Source organism: Euleptes europaea, chromosome 6 (genome assembly GCF_029931775.1).
Source record: "Euleptes europaea isolate rEulEur1 chromosome 6, rEulEur1.hap1, whole genome shotgun sequence".
NCBI lineage: Eukaryota > Metazoa > Chordata > Lepidosauria > Squamata > Sphaerodactylidae > Euleptes > Euleptes europaea.
Window position 1 is genome coordinate 7,940,346 of NC_079317.1, and position 17,692 is coordinate 7,958,037.

The window sequence follows — 17,692 nt, forward strand, 5'->3', positions numbered from 1 at the left end:
CTTTCTCGGGAGGTGGTAAGCTCTCCTTCCCTGGAGGTTTTTAAGAAGAGGTTAGATGGCCATCTGTCAGCAATGCTGATTCTGTGACCTTAGGCAGATGATGAGAGGGAGGGCATCTCGGCCATCTTCTGGTCACTAGGGGTGTGGAGGGGGGAGATAGTTGTGAATTTCCTGCATTGTGCAGGGGGTGGGACTTGATGGCCCTGGTGGTCCCTTCCAACTCTATGATTCTATGAAATTGTTTAAAATTCCAGGAAAAAAATAATGTATCATTTATCGATTTAAAACATTTATTAGCTGCCTTCCTCCCTTGCAGAACTCAAGGTGGCTTACAATATAAATTCGGATCAACATTTCAATATGCTAAGAGACTGCAGCCTCTAGCTATGATTGGTTAAACTGCTCTGATGTCAGAGGGAAGCAATGCAAAACTCTCCTCCGACACCACATTTCAAACAAATCAATTTTCTTGACTCGTTTGAAATATGGTGTTGGGGGAGAGCTTTGCAGATACCTTAGGACCACCAAAAAAGACCAAAAAATGGAAAACAAAGAAACAAAGGAAACAAGGACAGACAATCCAGTCTAGCTGTTCTACCGCAGATGAACACGGCTACCCTCTGAAAGAGGGCTGTCTTATAATGAAAAGGTTCAGGAAGGCATTTTTATAAAGAGGGCAGGATTGTGAACTATACCATGGTGTATGGTAAGTATTAGAAGAAGCAGAAGAAGAAAAAGCAGAAGCAGAAGACAAGTTGGATTTTATATGCTGACGTTCTCTTTACCACTTAAGGGAGACTCAAAGCTGCTTACAGTCACCTTCCCTTCCCCTCCCCACAAAAGACACCCTGTGAGGTTGGTGGGGCTGAAAGAGCTCTAAGAGAGCTGTGACTAGCCCAAGGTCACCCAGCTGGCTTCATGTGAATGGAGTGGGGAAACTAACCCAGTTCACCAGATTAGCATCCGCTGCTCATGTGGAGGAGCGGGGAATCAAACCTGGTTCTCCAGATCTGAGTTCACCGCTCCAAACCACCAATCTCTTAACCATTACACCACGCTGGCTCTTAAACACTACACCACGCCAGTTCGCTGTATGTTTTTATTGTTTTCACTGCATTTCTTGCTGCTTATATAATATCATTTTCTGCATTGTTTGGCATGCCACGTCTAAGACTTTTGGCTTTGTTTTAAGACTGCTGTAATTTTAGTCCTATTGAACATCTCACCGTATTGATTACATTGACTTCTGCTGTCCGATCTGCCAAACAGAGAGAAAGACGGGGCTATCCATCAAGTTGGAGCCTAAGAATAAAATCACTTACGTTGTACGCGAGCGTATAAAGCTGTGCTTTGACATCCCCGGACACAGAAGGTGTTTCTGCAAGGCCGAACAGAAAGAAGGCAGTTTTCATCCTGGCAAGCAGAAACGTTTTGTTATTATGGTCATTCTGAGAATTATTTCAAACCCGGTTCTCCAGATCAGAGCCCACCGCTCCAAAAGGCAGCACGGTGTGACATCTCAGCACCGACCAGACTCAGAGCGATCTAACTACACTTTGGCACTGTGATCTATCTACACTTTGGCACTGCAAGGAGCTCATGCTGTCCCCCCCCCCACCTGGTTTAAACCTCACAACCCTGTGAGGTAGGTTAGGCTGGAAAAAAAAGCAGCCAGCTTCACAGCCCAGTGGGGATTTTAACCCCGGACTTTGAACCTCTAACTCACCATGCCACACTGTCCACCCGTTTATGTTCAACAACGTTACTGTTATCATTTGCCTTTCCACCATAGTCCAGGAAGATGCATTTGCATAGCTGAATTCGCACATGTGCCATCTTCCCTCCCATGCTGGACTCCAGCTGTGTGTGTGAGGCGCGGGGGGAGGGGGGTGAATCTCACCTGGCTTGCCACATCTCTTCGTTTGCCACAGCTTCCCACATAGACGAATCAAACCTTAAACAAAGGAACAGAAGAGCTAACATTCTGGGCAAAAATTATACCTGACCAAAAAAAGAACACCTAAGTGTTCTGTCTCTGGCTGTGGGCAGGTAGCTGCTTCAGGGAAAGTCAGCCTGAGTTTAATTCGATGGAGGGAACAGGATGAATGTATTCCACAAGAATGAAATAATTAAAATTCTGCACTTAAGGCATCAAGAAAAGCTAAATTCAGCACCCGACAAGAAACAATGAACATTAAATGAATTCATAAGGCCTTTCTTACTTTTTAAGAAGTTTTTTTTATTGTGCAAGTATTCTTTTGCAAGCCATAAGGACTAGAAACTTTGGGTCTTTCTAAATTTTTTACATACATTTCTTTTCTTTAGAAAGGATATGCTCCCCTTCCTTTCTGTTAAAACAGGGGGAAACACAAAGAATAGTATGCAGCTTAAATAATTGTACAGGTTTTTATTGTGTTGCTTTCTAATTCTGTAATCTAATGTTGAGTCTTAACAAGAAAGGCATATAAATGAAAAAAAATTAACTAAATAAATGAAGCAAAAGAACCCAAAAGCTTTACAGGAAGACAGAATTAAACATAATTGAAAAGCCTAAAATGGCTAGATTTGAGTCCAGTAGCACAAGATTTTCTTTGTATGAGCTTTTGAGAGTCGAAGCCTGGTATCTGACGAAAGGAACTTTGACTCTTAAAAGCTCATACCCAGAAAATCTTGCTGAACTCTAGGTGCTACTGAACTCGAATCTATCTCTTCTACTGCAGACCAACATGGCTGCCCTCCAAAACTAAGCCTAATATGGTATCCCCTTGGATTTCCACTCCTCTATTGCTCATACCACCACCCTGAAGCTCTCAAATAGGTAAACTTCAGAAGAAGAAGAGGAGTTTGTTTTTTTATATGCCGACTTTCTCTTACCGCTTAAGGAAGAATCAAACCGGCTTACAATCACTTTCCCCTCCCCACAACAGGTAGGTGGGGCTGAGAGAGCTGTGACTAGCCCAAGGTCACCCAGCTGGCTTCATTGAGAGGGGTGGGGAAATCGACCCGGTTCACCGGATTAGCCTCCACTGCTCATGTGGAGGAGTGGGGGAATCAAACCCAGTTCTCCAGATCAGACTCCACCCCTCCAAACCACCGCTCTTAACTACACCACGCTGGTATTTCTGCAAGACATAAATATACCGGTGTGCACACACAGGCCACTGATTTCCAAAGTCCTACCAGATTCATCGCCAGAACAATGCAAGCGGATTTCCCCCCATGTCACTCCTTCCCACAGCAATCCCTCCTGGTTCTTCTGTGGATGTCCATGAGCAGAACAGGGAAGGGGGAGTGCTTTTTATCTGACTCCACCCCCCCCCCCGGCAGCCCCCTAACCCATGTGGCTTTTCTGCCCCCACATGGGTCCTAGGAATCCAAGCATCATCCTTCCAGGGGTCAAAAGAGATGGCTGGAGAAGGAGAAAATCCATGTCCAGCAGCACCTCCTACTGGCGGTAGTTTGGAAATATCCCAGAGCTTGACAATAACTTTTCCGCCACTGCCAGCAGAGGGCGCTCCCTCTAGCTTTTCTCAACATGACCCCAGCCTCCTAAAAGAACTACCTCTGGATCGAACAAAAGCATGCTCCTCCCCCAAAATAGGTAACAATCCTTTTAAACTTTTTTTTTGTCGCTTTGCCAAAGTTTGCAAACTTTTCTAAGCTGCGACTGCTTCTTTGCCCCTTACCTCCCGTACCGCTCGCTCCAATTGTAGAGATTTCGGGTACGATCGGCCCACTCCACAGGGTCGAAGGCAGTGTCCGAAGGCACAAGCTTGTCACAGGACCCCCAGGGCCAAAGGGAATAGTCCTTCCTCCAGGTGGGGTCGCCTTCATGGAGCCCTATGCAGACGAAGGTTTCTTTGCTGTCACAGACAAGCAAGAAAAAGCAGAAGAAAAGTGAGAGGACATGTTTTACCTGTTGAGCCGCTTTCTGTGTAAATTTGCTTGAGGCTCTTTCAAAACGAAATCGCACAATACAATAAAAACAGCATGAAATCAACATTAAAAAGCCATCAGAACACCACTGAAAATCCAGTTAAGTTCAACAGAGAGAGGCAGGGCGGTAAAGTAGCAAGGGTGCCGAACTAGGACCCAGGCACTCGAGAAAGGGCCTTTTCGGTGGCAGCCCCACAATTATGAACAACCTCCCCTGGGAGGTGCACCTGGCCCCTTCATTGTCAATCTTCAGGAGGCAGCTGAAGACGGTTTTATTTAGGACTGCATTTGACCGATGTCGATTTTATTGGACAGTCCTAACTTGACTTGTTAAATTGCTCATCTTTATTGGGCTTTTATCATTGCTTTTATTGTGCTTTGATTTATTTTAACAGTGTTTCATTTATACTGTGAGCCACCTTGAGTTCCGCAAAGGAAAAAGGCAGCTAATCAACGTTTTAAATAAATGAATAAAGAAATAAATCATTCACTCACGTAGGAAGTTCTCTGAGTCATCTTAGGCCAGTCTCTCTCTCTTTCAGTCTAACCTACCTCACAAGATTGTTGTGAAGATAAAATGGAGGAGAGAAAAACGATGCATGCGCCCTTCCCCCCTTTTATCCTCGCAACAACCCCTTGAGGTAAGTTAGGCTGAGAGAAGAGTAAGACTGTCACAAGATCCTGAGCAGCTTCTGTCCCCACTGGGGAGAAATGTGGGGTACAAATGCCTGCATAAACAAATGTAAAATGAATAATATCACCCACTAGGCTTAATGGCTGAGTGACGATTTAAACCTGGGTCTCTCAGAACCTAGTCACACACTCTTATCACTCCACTACATTAGAAAGTGCCAAAGCAGGACAACAGCTGAACATCAAGAAGACAAAAGTAATGACTACAGGAGAATTACTCAACTTTCAGGTTGACAATGAGGAAACTGAAATTGTTCAAGATTTTCCATTCAAGCAGACTCTCCGATCGACTGGACTGTCCGAGAATCTACTGGCAAGCCCAGTAATCCCAACCACCACCCTGTGATGGAGACCAGGTTGAGGGAACACCAGCTGACCCGTGGTCATCCAGTACATTGAATGGCAAAGCTGGCATTTGCACCTGGGCGTCCCCAACTCCTGGCCTGATCGCTACACCACCATGACATAAACAGAAACGAATCCTCGCAAAAAGGATGCCAGGGACATCCCTGCGTGAAGCTGATCTTTCAGCATGGAGGCGCAAGTGGCCAAGAACCCCAATCCGAGAACGAGCCAAACAGGTTTCGGAAAATGCTGTGACACGAAGTGGAATGCTTACTGTTTATTTACTTTGAGAAAGTGGTGAAGATTAAAGGTGACCGATCCGTCGGGTAACAGCCCTTCCACAGGATTCCATCGATCCCCGGGGAAGACCACCCCAGGGAGATGCTTAGCTATCTTTGGCAAATACCAGGGGTAAGTCATCATCTGGAACAGACATAAGAACATGAGAAAAGACATGCTGGATCAGACCAAGGCATATCAAGTCCAGCAGTCGGCTCACACAGTGGCCAACCAGGTGCCTCTAGGAAGCCCCCAAACAAGACGACTGCAGCAGCATTGTCCTGCCTGTGTTCCACAGCACCTAACATAATAGGCATGCTCCTCTGATCCTGAAGAGAATAGGTATGAATCATGACTAGTATCCGTTTTCACTAGTAGCCATGGATAGCCCTCTCCTCCATGAACATGTCCACTCCCCTCTTAAAACCTTCCAAGTTGGTAGCCCACATCCTGGGGCAGGGAGTTCCACAATTTAACTATGCGTTGTGTGAAGAAATACTTCCTTTTATCTGTTTTGAATCTCTCACCCTCCAGCTTCAGAAGATGACCCTGCACTCTGGTATTACGAGAGAGGGAGAAAACAATACAAGACAAATGATCCTTATAAATATTTTTCCCCACCTTAAGCTTAAACTTATTTTATTATTACTTATTTTATTTACTTCATTTATACCCCACCTTTCTCCCCAATGGGGACCCAAGGCGGCTTACATAATTCTCTTCTCCTCCATGTCATCCTCACAACAACCCCGTGAGGTAGGCTAACTGACTCATGCCGTCTGTTTAACATTTTTTTTAGGTCGTTTATGCATGGGAGTTTTACCTGAGGTTCACTGCTCGCTGGACCAACACTTTCCTGTTGGGAATCCATGCACCATCAGTCTTCAAGCTCAAATCAAATCCTCGCCCCTTGAAATGCTGCTTTGTAATTGGCTTACTTTGTAGTGCTTACTATGAGAACACCCCCCCCCAAAACCCAACTGCCAAATAAAAAAGCCTTTTAAGAAGAAAAAACAAAAAACAGAGCAATCTGAAAGGGGGGGGGAAATCCAAACCTTATTTTTAAAAAGCCTTTCTTCTGCTCAGAAAGAGCTCCCAGGAAGCAGGAAGCATTTGAATTCTCGCCTCTTTACATGCTGCCTTGTAACTGGCTGCATACTTTCTGTGATAGAAACCAAGCTTGGGTGTCCCATGCTTTGCATTATGCAAGGGGATTTCACCCAGGCTGAGCTCAGGGGAGAAGGAAGGATCGGGTTAACAGAGGAACGGGAAATCCCGAGATTTGGGAGGGCTGGCAGCAAGGTAATCTCTAATGGAGGGAAAACTCATGCAGAACTCCAAGGATCAACTGAGACAGACCGGGGGTGAACGTGAATGAAAGTACCCATGCCTAAACGACCTTAAACTTATGCTGAGCTTGGGCTGGGTTATGCCTCCAGAACAGAATTATTCTTCGCAGGTTGGTCTGATTTGCATTATTTGGGTTCAAAACATTTTTGTTTGCAAAGTTATCTTTTCCTCCTGACATCAGGGAGTCCCAAATGGACAAAGTAGCAGAATAGGCAGCCATGGCTAAATGAACATCTTTAGTGGATAACAGACCAACCTCTGAGCTCTATGAAAAATGGTAAGTATTTCTTGATTATATAGCTGTTAACCAATAAAAAAACAGAATGTAAGCATTTAAGGAAGAAATGCATTGCCAGATATGCAAATATAATAACTTAAAGAAGGTATAATTGAATTTTGGTCACGTCATGAGATGACAAGAGTCACTGGAAAAGACAGTCATGCTAGGAAACGTTGAGGGCAGCAGGAAAAGAGGAAGACCCAACAAGAGATGGATTGACTCAATAAAGGAAGCCACAGCCTTCGGTTTGCAACATCTGAGCAAGGCTGTCAAAGATAGGACATTTTGGAGGACTTTCATTCATAGGGTCGCCATGAGTCGGAAGCGACTTGACGGCACTTAACACACACATATAATTGAATTGCAATTATAAAGTTTCAGCACAATGTAAGAATTTGATGTCTATGTTTGTATGTTTGAATGTTTTGCTTTGTTTGAATTTTTTTCTAAAAAAAATCAAGGAGTCCCACCTCAATCCACCAATCCTAGTGTTCAAACAAATGAGACAGAAGGTTGTGAACCTTGCTCTATCTGTAAAATGCAGCCTCAGTTTGCCTCGGGAACGTGCAAGGAAGGGCGAGGAAGTTTAATTCTGCAAGGAAGGGCGAGGAAGTTTAATTCTTCAAACTCTGCACTCCCAGGCTCCCTGCTTCGTTATTAGCATTTTAAAGGAGACAACACATCCTTTAAAATGCTAACAGCTGAGCAGGGAACCCGTTTCAAACAACACAAGCAGAGGACAAAGGGTTAACCCTTCTTTCCTTTCCCTGCATTCCCTGAGGCAAAATAAGGCTGCACCAGCCTATAATTTGCATTTTATGGAGGAGCCAAGATACCTTATCTGCATCTCTCCCGTTGGAGGCCTCAGGTTTACACAGTCAAAACTTTCCTCATCTCCAATCTCTCAGTCACTTTGTTCCGCCTGCTTGTTTCCCACCTACCTCTTGATCAACTAAGGTAACATCCGGTCTCGCTCCCTCACAATAATGAAGGTAACGAAGAGAATTCCCTGGCAAGTCTCCTCTCAGAAGAATGACGGCGTCTGGAGGCATGGAGGACAAAACGTTCCTCGCGAATTGGTCGACGACGTAGTTGCGGCTTTGGTCACAGGTGCTGGATAAAACCAGATAACAAAATGTTGATCCATAGCGGGGTGCCGGCGGACATCACAGTGCTCACCAACATGCTTTCCAGCACCTACCTGATTCTTCCCTGTGCTGTTACTTTCAATCTGTCCTAAAATAGCTAGAGAAGCAAAAGTCTTGACCATGCGGCATGGTACATTCAGTGTTAGACATCCAAAGGTCAGCTTGAGATGGAACTTCCATGAACAGAGGCAGCATATGCCTGAGTACCAGATACCAGGGACAAACTAAAGAGGAAGCTATCGGATTCATGCTGTAGTTGGGAACAGCTATGCAACAACAAAGTTTGCCATTGGTCACGGAAAGGAATCGGGAGGGTCCCGTGGGTGGCTCCTACTGTCGAGTCTCTGCTGTGGTGGCGCTTGTTTTCTGTGCCATCCTACAGCAGGCAATTCCCACAGGGATTGCGAACGTTCCTTTCTAAAAGGCGAAGGCACAGCGGCAGGAAAACAGTGGTGGAAGGACCATAAAAAAACACCGTCAGGCTTCAATGATCTTTCAGAATGAAGGCTCGTTATCCGAATAGTTTGCCCAGTGTTGGACAACCCTCAGATGAAGAGGGCTGGGAAAGGGGGTCAAGATGTCATTCCCCGTAATATCATTCACAGACACTGTCTACCTAGCATATTTTTATTCTGACTTTCCTCCCAGGAGCTCAGAGTGATTCTCCAGCCCCCATTTCAGCTTCGCAACAACCCGGGAAAGTAGTCTTGGCTGAGACAGAATGACTGGGGCCAAGGTCTACCAGTGAGCTTTTTGGCAGAGTTGGGATCTGAACCCAGGTCTTCCAGACCCTAAGTTGGGTACTCTAACCATTACCCCATACTACTTCTCTTCTACCAATAATATCCTAGTAGCCATGTTCTATGTGACCTTTAAAGACAGGTTGCTGTCGATTACCTGTAATTGGAGTAGATTTGCCCCGTAACGAGGACGGCAGCAACTATCCACTCCAGGCAATGTAAAATTCGGCTGTTGTAGATTACAGCCTCAGCTAGGGAAAAGAGAGAGGACAATCCCAGGCCAGCAAGAACAGCAAGGATCGCATTGCTCTGCATCCAGAATCTTTCGACCTGCAGAAAATCACACCCATAAAAGCTGTTATCCCAAAGAGGAGCATTTCACCTCAGTCTTCCTACCTACTCATTCATGGTGCTGAAAGTTAAAAGAGAAAGTGCCAAAGCAGGACTACAGCTGAACATCAAGAAAACAAAAGTAATGACTACAGGAGAATTACACAACTTTAACGTTGACAATGAGGAAATTGAAATTGTTCAAGACTTTCTATTCCTTGGGTCCACCATCAACCAAAAGGGAGACTGCAGCCAAGAAATCAGAAGGAGATTGAGACTGGGAAGGGCAGCCATGAAGGAGCTAGAAAAGATTTTGAAGTGTAAGGATGTGTCACTGGCCACCAAGACTAGATTAATTCATGCCATCGTATTCCCTATTACTATGTATGGGTGTGAAAGCTGGACAGTGAAGAAAGCTGATAGGAAGAAAATAGATTCCTTTCAAATGTGGTGTTGGAGGAGAGCGTGACGGATTCCGTGGGCTGCTAAAAAAACAAATCAGTGGGTTATAGATCAAATCAAGCCTGAACTGACCCTAGAAGCTAAAATGACTGAACTGAGGCTGTCGTATTTTGGTCACGTCATGAGACGACAAGAGTCACTGGAAAAGACAGTCATGCTAGGAAAAGTTGAGGGCAGCAGGAAAAGAGGAAGACCCAACAAGAGATGGATTGACTCAATAAAGGAAGCCACAGCCTTCAATTTGCAAGATCTGAGCAAGACGGTCAAAGACAGGACATTTTGGAGGACTTTCATTTATAGGGTCGCCATGAGTCGGAATTTTGAGAGGGGGCATTTGTGGCCCTATAAAAGAGACAGCTTTGATGGGCAGGGCCTATCACAAAATGGCTGCCATGGGGAAGGGAAGGATTGGCACTTTGATTTGGGAGATACTGTTTAAGGTTTGTACGCACACACACACCCCATACACACAAACACAGGGTCACCGAGAAAGGATGCTGAGCTCACGGACGTAAGGGTTTGCAAATATCTACCTGAAATGAGCTCGGTGCTTTGCTAGTCAGGGCCAAACTAGACGTGATGGCATCCTCAAGGCAGAGTTGGGATTTGAGGACACAACAGCATTAAAAACAACTGTACAAGAGGATTCTGCGTTCCGAAACGCGAGGGTACTTCCCCTTCATCAGCCCAGAACAGCAAGGCCATGTGTCTTAATGCAGCAAGAGGGCTATCAAAAACAAAACAAAATGAACTCACCACACCCATAAAGAGAGGTTTCGAAATATCCAAGTTTGCCCTCCAAGCAAAGAAAAATGAATACGAGAAGAGCATCAGGGTAAACAGACACAGCAGACGTGGCCTCTCCACCTTCGGCCTAGAAGAACAAGGGAGAGGATCAATCAATTACAACAGGGGTTCTCAACCTGGGGTCCACAGACCCCGACAGACTTCTAAAAGTAAAGATAGTCTCCTGTGCAAGCACCGGGTCATTACTGACCCATGGAGTGACGTCACATCCCGACATTTACTAGGCAGTCTGTGTTTATGGGGTGGTTTGCCATTGCCTTCTCCAGTCGTCTCCACTTGACCCCCACCAAGCCGAGTACTCATTTTACTGACCTCGGAAGGATGGAAGGCTGAGTCAACCTCGAGCTGGCTACCTGAAACCGACATTCGTCGGGATCGAACTCAGGTCGTGAGCAGAGCTTTTGAATGCAGTACTGCAGCTTAACCCTCTGCGCCACCGAGGTCCATAAACTTGGACCGGGGGGGGGGGATTACATCTTTATTTTCACCAACCTCTAACTGAAATTTAGCATAACTGTATTGCAGTATAATTGGTTTCCTTTGTTATCCCACATATTTTATTTTATACCTTTAAAAACATTATTAAAAACTCGCTCTGAGCCAGCTTTGGCCAGGGAGGGCGGGTTATAAATCACAAAATAAATTAATAAACAAATAATTCTGGGAAGAGTCTTCACCAGACTGCCAAAGGGGTCCGTGGCACAAAAAGGGTTAAGAACCCCTGAATTAGAAACATACAGACACTGGAAAAATCATAGACTCCACAGCACTTTCCGCTTGCGCCATAACACACAAGCACCTTCCAGGGCTACTTATGCTAAATAATAAGCAAGGCGCATTTGCTGTGCCCACGATTTGAGCCATGGCAAATCAAGATGGACAGCATTTCTTGGAAGCACTGGGTGGAAATAACAGCTAGCGTAGGGATGTGGCTCAGCTGAAGAGTCTCTGGTCATTTATGCATGGGAGTTTTACCTGAGGTTCGTTCCTGAGGTTCTTCCACTAAACAGGTGAAGTAGTCGATCACTGTACTTTTGTGACTAGATTTTTAAATTTTGTAATTCACTAAAAACCACGTCACTTTATTTAACCAGTCACTGGAAGTGATGATTCAACATATTTTGAATTGTAAAACAATTCCTTTTTATTGTAAATGCTTCAAAAAGAATAAAATGAGAAGACATATGTACAATATATTCAAGCTTCAAACAGAATAATATAGATCTGAATAGAATACAGTTACAAATCAGTTACACACCCAGTAACCAACCCATCAACAACCATATCAGGGAGAATTCTCTTACAGACTGTCAGCAAACATGTCTGGTGGAGAATTTCCATTGATTTGATTTTACTAACAACATATATGATGTACTTTTAGTATGCTTTGGTATGCTAAACGCAACATGTAATCGTTTTCACTTATTCTTTATATTTCTGCAGCATGGTTATTGATGGGTTGGTTACTGGGAGTGTAACTGATTTGTAACTGTATTTTATTCAGATCTATATTCTTTTGGTTGAAGCTTGTATATATTGTGCATGTATCTTTTCATTTTACTATTTTCTGAAGTATTTACAATAAAAAGGAATTGTTTTTACAATTCAAAATATGTTGTATCATCACTTACTGTGGCTAGTCGACTCCAATAACATAGTTTTCAGTTAATCACAAAATCCAAAAACTTAGCCATAACAGTACAGTGATTGACTACTTCACAGGAACCTAAGTCAAGATGGAACCCTGGTTAAGAGCCACTGGCTTATGGGGGAGGAATACCTCTGGTAAATCCAAATGCCTGCATTCATATGTTACAGATTAATAGAATGGGAAGATGCTTCTTGTTTAAAACAACAGTAATTTATTGGTGGTCCCTGGGCCAAAGAATGTGCGGCTGTCCTCAACACGGGCCAGGGCTTTTTTGGCCCTGGCCTGGTGGAATAGTCTTCTGGGTGAAATCAGGGCCCTGCAGGATCTTAAGGAGTTCCGCAGGGCCTGTAAAACGGAGCTTTTCCGCCAGGCCTATAACTGAGAACATCTGCAAGAAGATCCATCTTTACTGGCCTCCCCATCCCGCCCCCACTTTTGAAATCTGTGGGGGGCTGGCCTGCTTATTTGCTGTGGCACCTAGGTATAGTTATGGCCATCTGATCAGTGTTTTCATGGTTTTATTATTACGGTTTTGAGGATGTAGATGATCTATATGTTGGATATGTATGTTTTTACTCGTTGTTACCCGCCCTGAGCCTGGCTTGCTGGGGATGAGGGCAGGCTACCAATTTGAAAAATAAAATAAAATAACAAATTTTTAAAAGGGGGGGGACCACTACCTTATTGTGGCGCACAGGCAAGCGGCGATCGCAAGGGCTGGGACAACGAGGGAAAGCTCCGCCCTCATGTGGGTCACTTGGAAACTGTGGAAACATTAAAAGGCAAAGAAAAAAGCTCATGAGCAAATGCATGAACATCAGTCTATACTGCAGACACCAGAATGCCAGCAAAGAAAAGCAAGCAGAAGTTATAAATTGTGCAATATTTAAGAAACCGATGCCAAGGTTAAGAAGAAGAAGAGTTGGTGTTTATATGCCGACTGTCTCTACCACTTAAGGAAGAATCAAATCGGCTTACAATCACCTTCCCTTCCCCTCCCCGCAGCAGACACCGTGAGGTAGGTGGGGCTGAGAGAGCTGTGACTAACCCAAGGTCTCCCAGCTGGCTTCATGTGTGGGAGTGGGGGAAACAAATCCAGTTCTCCAGATTAGCCTTCGCCGCTCATGTGAAGGAGTGGGGGAATCGAACCTGGTTCTCCAGATCAGCTCTGTTACAGCTCTCTCAGCCCCACCTACTTCACAGGGTGTCTGCTGTGGGGAGGGGAAGGGAAGGTGATTGTAAGCCAGTTTGAGTGTCCCTTAACTGGTAGAGAAAGTCGGCATATAAAATCCAACTCTTCTTCTACTTCTAAAATCTGAACAGGTGTTGGGGGTGCAGACAAGATAGCAGAAGACATGCGTCACTTAACATAGTTCCATTTTGTACACGAGCAGCCATAAGCTCAAGGGCTGAATTTTAACTGTCTGATCAGGGTCGCCGTGTCCAAAAATCTCAAAATCAAAAAAAGTTAATCGATGTAGTCGTCACAGTCCAATTTGAAAGGAGGCCATTATCAGCAGAGGAGGTGGCTGAAATACACCTTGCACTATCAGTAAGCACAAGGACTACTTGCAGTTGCTTTCGGGAGCTTCCTTTTGTGCAAGAGCTCTCATGTGAGCAGAAATGGGGATGCAACCCATTTTCCAAGAGGAAAATCCAGGAGCTGAGTCACCGCAATGGCACAACACATGTAGATTCAGCCAAACTGCTTGCGTTCATAACGATGAGCCAAACTCCGATGTCCTTTATGTCTGATTCCCCAGAAACAAGAGCCATTCTTTCATTTGCAGGCATACAGCCTTTCATGCCAGCATAAATAGCCCGGAGCTAGATGGATAAATTCTCTGGCTCAGTAATGATATCTTCATATGCTCGTATGAATTAAACCACGCAGCCTGCATTTACTTACAGCAATATATCAGTCATACTGGATCCATTTTCTGATTTTGCCTGGACAGAGAAAAGAAAAAAAGGAACCCTTGTATTTATGCTGTGTTCGTTTAAAGCAAAGGCCCCCGTGACCTGTTTATATCCTATTATGGTTGAGGTTATCCCATGGGGTTGTTCTAAAATAATGACCTTTGTCAACCTGAAAAAGCAAGTCCAAATTATATCCAAGTGGCTTTGAAGGTTACCATGCTCCAAAGGAAGGGGGGAAATTGATTCGTGATACTTCCTGTTCCACCCAACGACATCACTGAGAGCCAGCGTGGTGTAGTGCTTAGAATGTCAGGCTAGGATCTGGGAGACCCAAGTTCGAAGCAGCACTCAGCCATGGAAGCTTGCTGGGTGACCTTGGGCCAGTCCCACACTTTCAGCCTAGCCTACCTCACAGGGTTGCTGTGAGGATAAAACGGAGGATGTGTAAGCTGCTTTGGTCCCCACTGGAGGAAAGTGGGATATAAATAAAGTAAGTAACAGTGCCATACTTAGGAAAGTTACTCCAGTCTACGCCCATTCATTTCAATGGGCTTAGAGTGGGGTAACTCTACATAGGACTGCACTGTAGATAAAGTAAATAAATCATATACGCATTCTGACTCCCCAGCTGTAGTCCTTAAACAAGAAGTTGCATTCGAGACAAACCGAGTGTCTTTCTAACCATGAGTTTTATTCACCCTAGCAGAAACAAACAAAAAGGGTCAAAACCTGAAAATTTGTTCCACTAACTTGTGACACTTTTCTCCAAAACAAAGAGGTTCCCACCAGTGCAAGAAACCATTCTGGTGCAAGATGCTTTGCTTGTGCCAGAGGAAAGTGTCTCCAATAGCAATATCATAGAGTTGGATCCATAAAATAGAATCATAGAGTTGGAGGTACCACCAGGGTCATCTAGTCCAACCCCTGCACAACACAGGAAATTCACAACTACCTCCCCCCTACACCCCCAGTGACCCCTACTCCATGCCCAGAAGATGGCCAAGATGCCCTCCCGCTCATCATCTGCCTAAGGTCATAGAGTCAGCATTGCTGACAGATGGCAATCTAACTTCTTCTTTAAAACCTCAGGGAAGATCCTGATTTAACCCTATAACTTGATGAGTACAACATTTATAGAAAGACATTGTACTCGCACCCATCAATGAAACGATTTTAAATTGGTATTATAGTAACACAACAGCTCGGGTGCAAAAGATGGATTAAAGTTTTTCTCTGCATCTGAAAGGTGGTGTTTCAAGTCCGCCATGGCGTAGTGGTTAAGAGCGGTGGTTTGGAGCGGTGGACTCTGATCTGGAGAACCGGGTTTGATTCCCCACTCCTCCACATGAATGGCGGACGCTATCTGGTGGATTTGTTTCCCCGCTCCTACACATGAAGCCAGCTGGGTGACCTTGGGCTAGTCACAGCTCTCTTAGAGCTCTCTCAGCCCCACCTACCTCACAGGGTTGTTGTGGGGAGGGGAAGAGAAGGCGATTGTAAGCCGGATTGATTCTCCCTTAAGTGGTAGAGAAAGTCGGCATATAAAAACCAGTTCCTCCTCCTCTTCTTCTTCTCCTTGTAGGGAACAGGGCACTGAGCACCCATAGGGGTTCTGGATCAAGGTGCACAGCGGAGACTGGAATACACCCAGCTGCACACTCATAGCTTCTTCTTGCCAAAACATCTCCTAAGGAGCGGAAAGGTGGATTAAACAATTCACCCAGCTACCAGGAGACTACAGCTATCCCAAGGAACGAGTGAAAGGACTACTAAAACTGCTATTGCCGAACACAAAAGGGTAATAATTGTAAACCTCCTCTGCTTCTAGGATGTCCAACTGATGCATCTAAAATATTTACTACTGCACTAAAGAAACAAAATTCGTTCTTAAGAAGCGAGCCCTGTTTACCAGATTGAACGTTCCATATTCTTCCCTAAGAAGGTGTGTCATAAATCCTTTCAGAGTCGTCTGGTCTCCCCAGGTCCAGCGGGCTTTGTTGAGGTAGGAAGAGGCCGGCAAGAAGAGATAAGGCAGGCAGCCAGCCAAGAAGCAGAGAGTCAACTTCAGCATGTGGTCCAGGGTCAGTTCCTACGCCAGAAAGACACGCCACGTTGCATGAGAACAGTTATCTTAGTTGAATCGCAGGACAACTTCCAAGATCAGAGAATGAGCCCGCCCACCCCAAAAAGGAAGGGAAAAATCCCGAACATATATCGATGGATGGAGCTGATCTCTCAATTTGCAGTTTTAAGTCCCTGCAGAAAAAACACGCCCCGCATTGTTTAAAACCGCAAAAAATTTCGTGGATTACTTGGGGGAGACGACATCGCTCTGATCTCTTTTTGCACAGCGGGGCAAAATTTTAAGTGGAGCGAATAATATTAGAGGTTCCCGGGGATCACATTTGTGGCATCTTTTCCCCCCGCCATTTAAATTGTGCCGTGACATGCCTGTATGGCTCAAACACTGCTAGGCTGCAATAAACCATTTGGGGGTGATTAAAAGTAGGCAGCCCCTCCCATTTAAAAAATTAAAAATCTATTTATATACGGATTAAAAAAAAAGATTTTAAACAAGGTTTCTGCCAATAGTCCATCCCATTTTGTAAAACTTTCATCTTGATTGCTTTGGAGAGTATCAGGATGAGTACAGGTGGAAGGATGAAGATGATGATGAAGAGTTGGTTTTTATATGCCGACTTTTCTCTACCACTTAAGGGAGACTCAAACCGGCTTACAATCACCTTCCCTTTCCCTCCCCCACAACAGACACCCTGTGCGGTAGATGGGGCTGAGAGAGTGTGACTTGCCCAAAATCACCCAGCTGGCTTCGTGTGTGGGAGTGGGGAAACATATCCAGTTCACCAGATTAGCGTCCATCGCTCATGTGGAGGAGTGGGGACTCAAACCCAGTTCTCCAGATCAGACTCCACTGCTCCAAACCACAGCTCTTAACCACTACACCATGCTGGCTCTCAGAAGAAGATGCACTCAGGTGCATTCCAAACTGCACAGAATAATATGCGCCCAGATGCCTGTGAGCTCCTCTGTTCCCTCCACTTGTCTACTAGAGTCTCTAACGCAGGACACAGCAACTATGGGACTACAGAATGGAGCATGAATGTTTCTAATCTGAAAAGCTGCATTTTCACCCAGCCCAGTGGTCATTCCATACTGGCCATCATTAGACGAGGAACAGAGAATAAAACTGCTGCTACCATCCTGCCCTCGTACAGATCTATGGTGAGACCACACTTGGAATACTGTGTACAATTCTGGTCACCACACCTAAAAACGGATACTGCAGAGCTTGAGAAGGTGCAGAAAAGAGCCACCAAAATGATCAGGGGTCTAGAGCACATGAACACATGAAGCTGCCTTATACTGAACCAGACCCTCAGTCCATCAAAGTCAGTATTGTATACTTCAGACCGGCAGCGGCTCTCCAAGGTCTCAGGCAGGGGTCTTTGGCATCACCTCCTTGCCTATTCTCTTTAACTGGAGATGCCGGGGATTGAACCTGGGACATTCTGCATACCAAGCAGATGCTCTACCACTGAGCCATGGCCCCTCCCCATGGCTACTAGAGCAACTGACCTATGAGGAGCAGTTGAAATACTAAGGGCTGTTTAGGTTGGGAAGAAGGTGGTTAAGGGGAGATATGATAGAGGTCTATAAAATTATGCATGGTATGGAGAGAGTGGATAGGGAAAAACTTTTCTCCTTCTCTCTTAACACAGGGTCAACTGCA

The 17,692-nt window shown here is 45.0% G+C and overlaps 1 protein-coding gene across 1 annotated transcript in view; it reads right to left on the reverse strand.

Moving 5' to 3' along the window:
• Positions 1-1,896: 1,896 nt before the first annotated feature.
• TMEM260 (transmembrane protein 260) overlaps positions 1,897-17,692 on the reverse strand; it is a 44,241-nt gene continuing 28,445 nt past the window's right edge. The window contains exons 4-12 of the mRNA XM_056851728.1: positions 15,851-16,030; positions 13,931-13,971; positions 12,702-12,785; positions 10,320-10,437; positions 8,929-9,101; positions 7,825-7,996; positions 5,249-5,397; positions 3,687-3,863; positions 1,897-1,954 (exon numbers count right to left, since the gene is read on the reverse strand). Of these exons, the coding sequence (XP_056707706.1) occupies positions 1,897-1,954; positions 3,687-3,863; positions 5,249-5,397; positions 7,825-7,996; positions 8,929-9,101; positions 10,320-10,437; positions 12,702-12,785; positions 13,931-13,971; positions 15,851-16,030 (1,152 nt within the window). The remainder of the gene's footprint in view (positions 1,955-3,686; positions 3,864-5,248; positions 5,398-7,824; positions 7,997-8,928; positions 9,102-10,319; positions 10,438-12,701; positions 12,786-13,930; positions 13,972-15,850; positions 16,031-17,692) is intronic.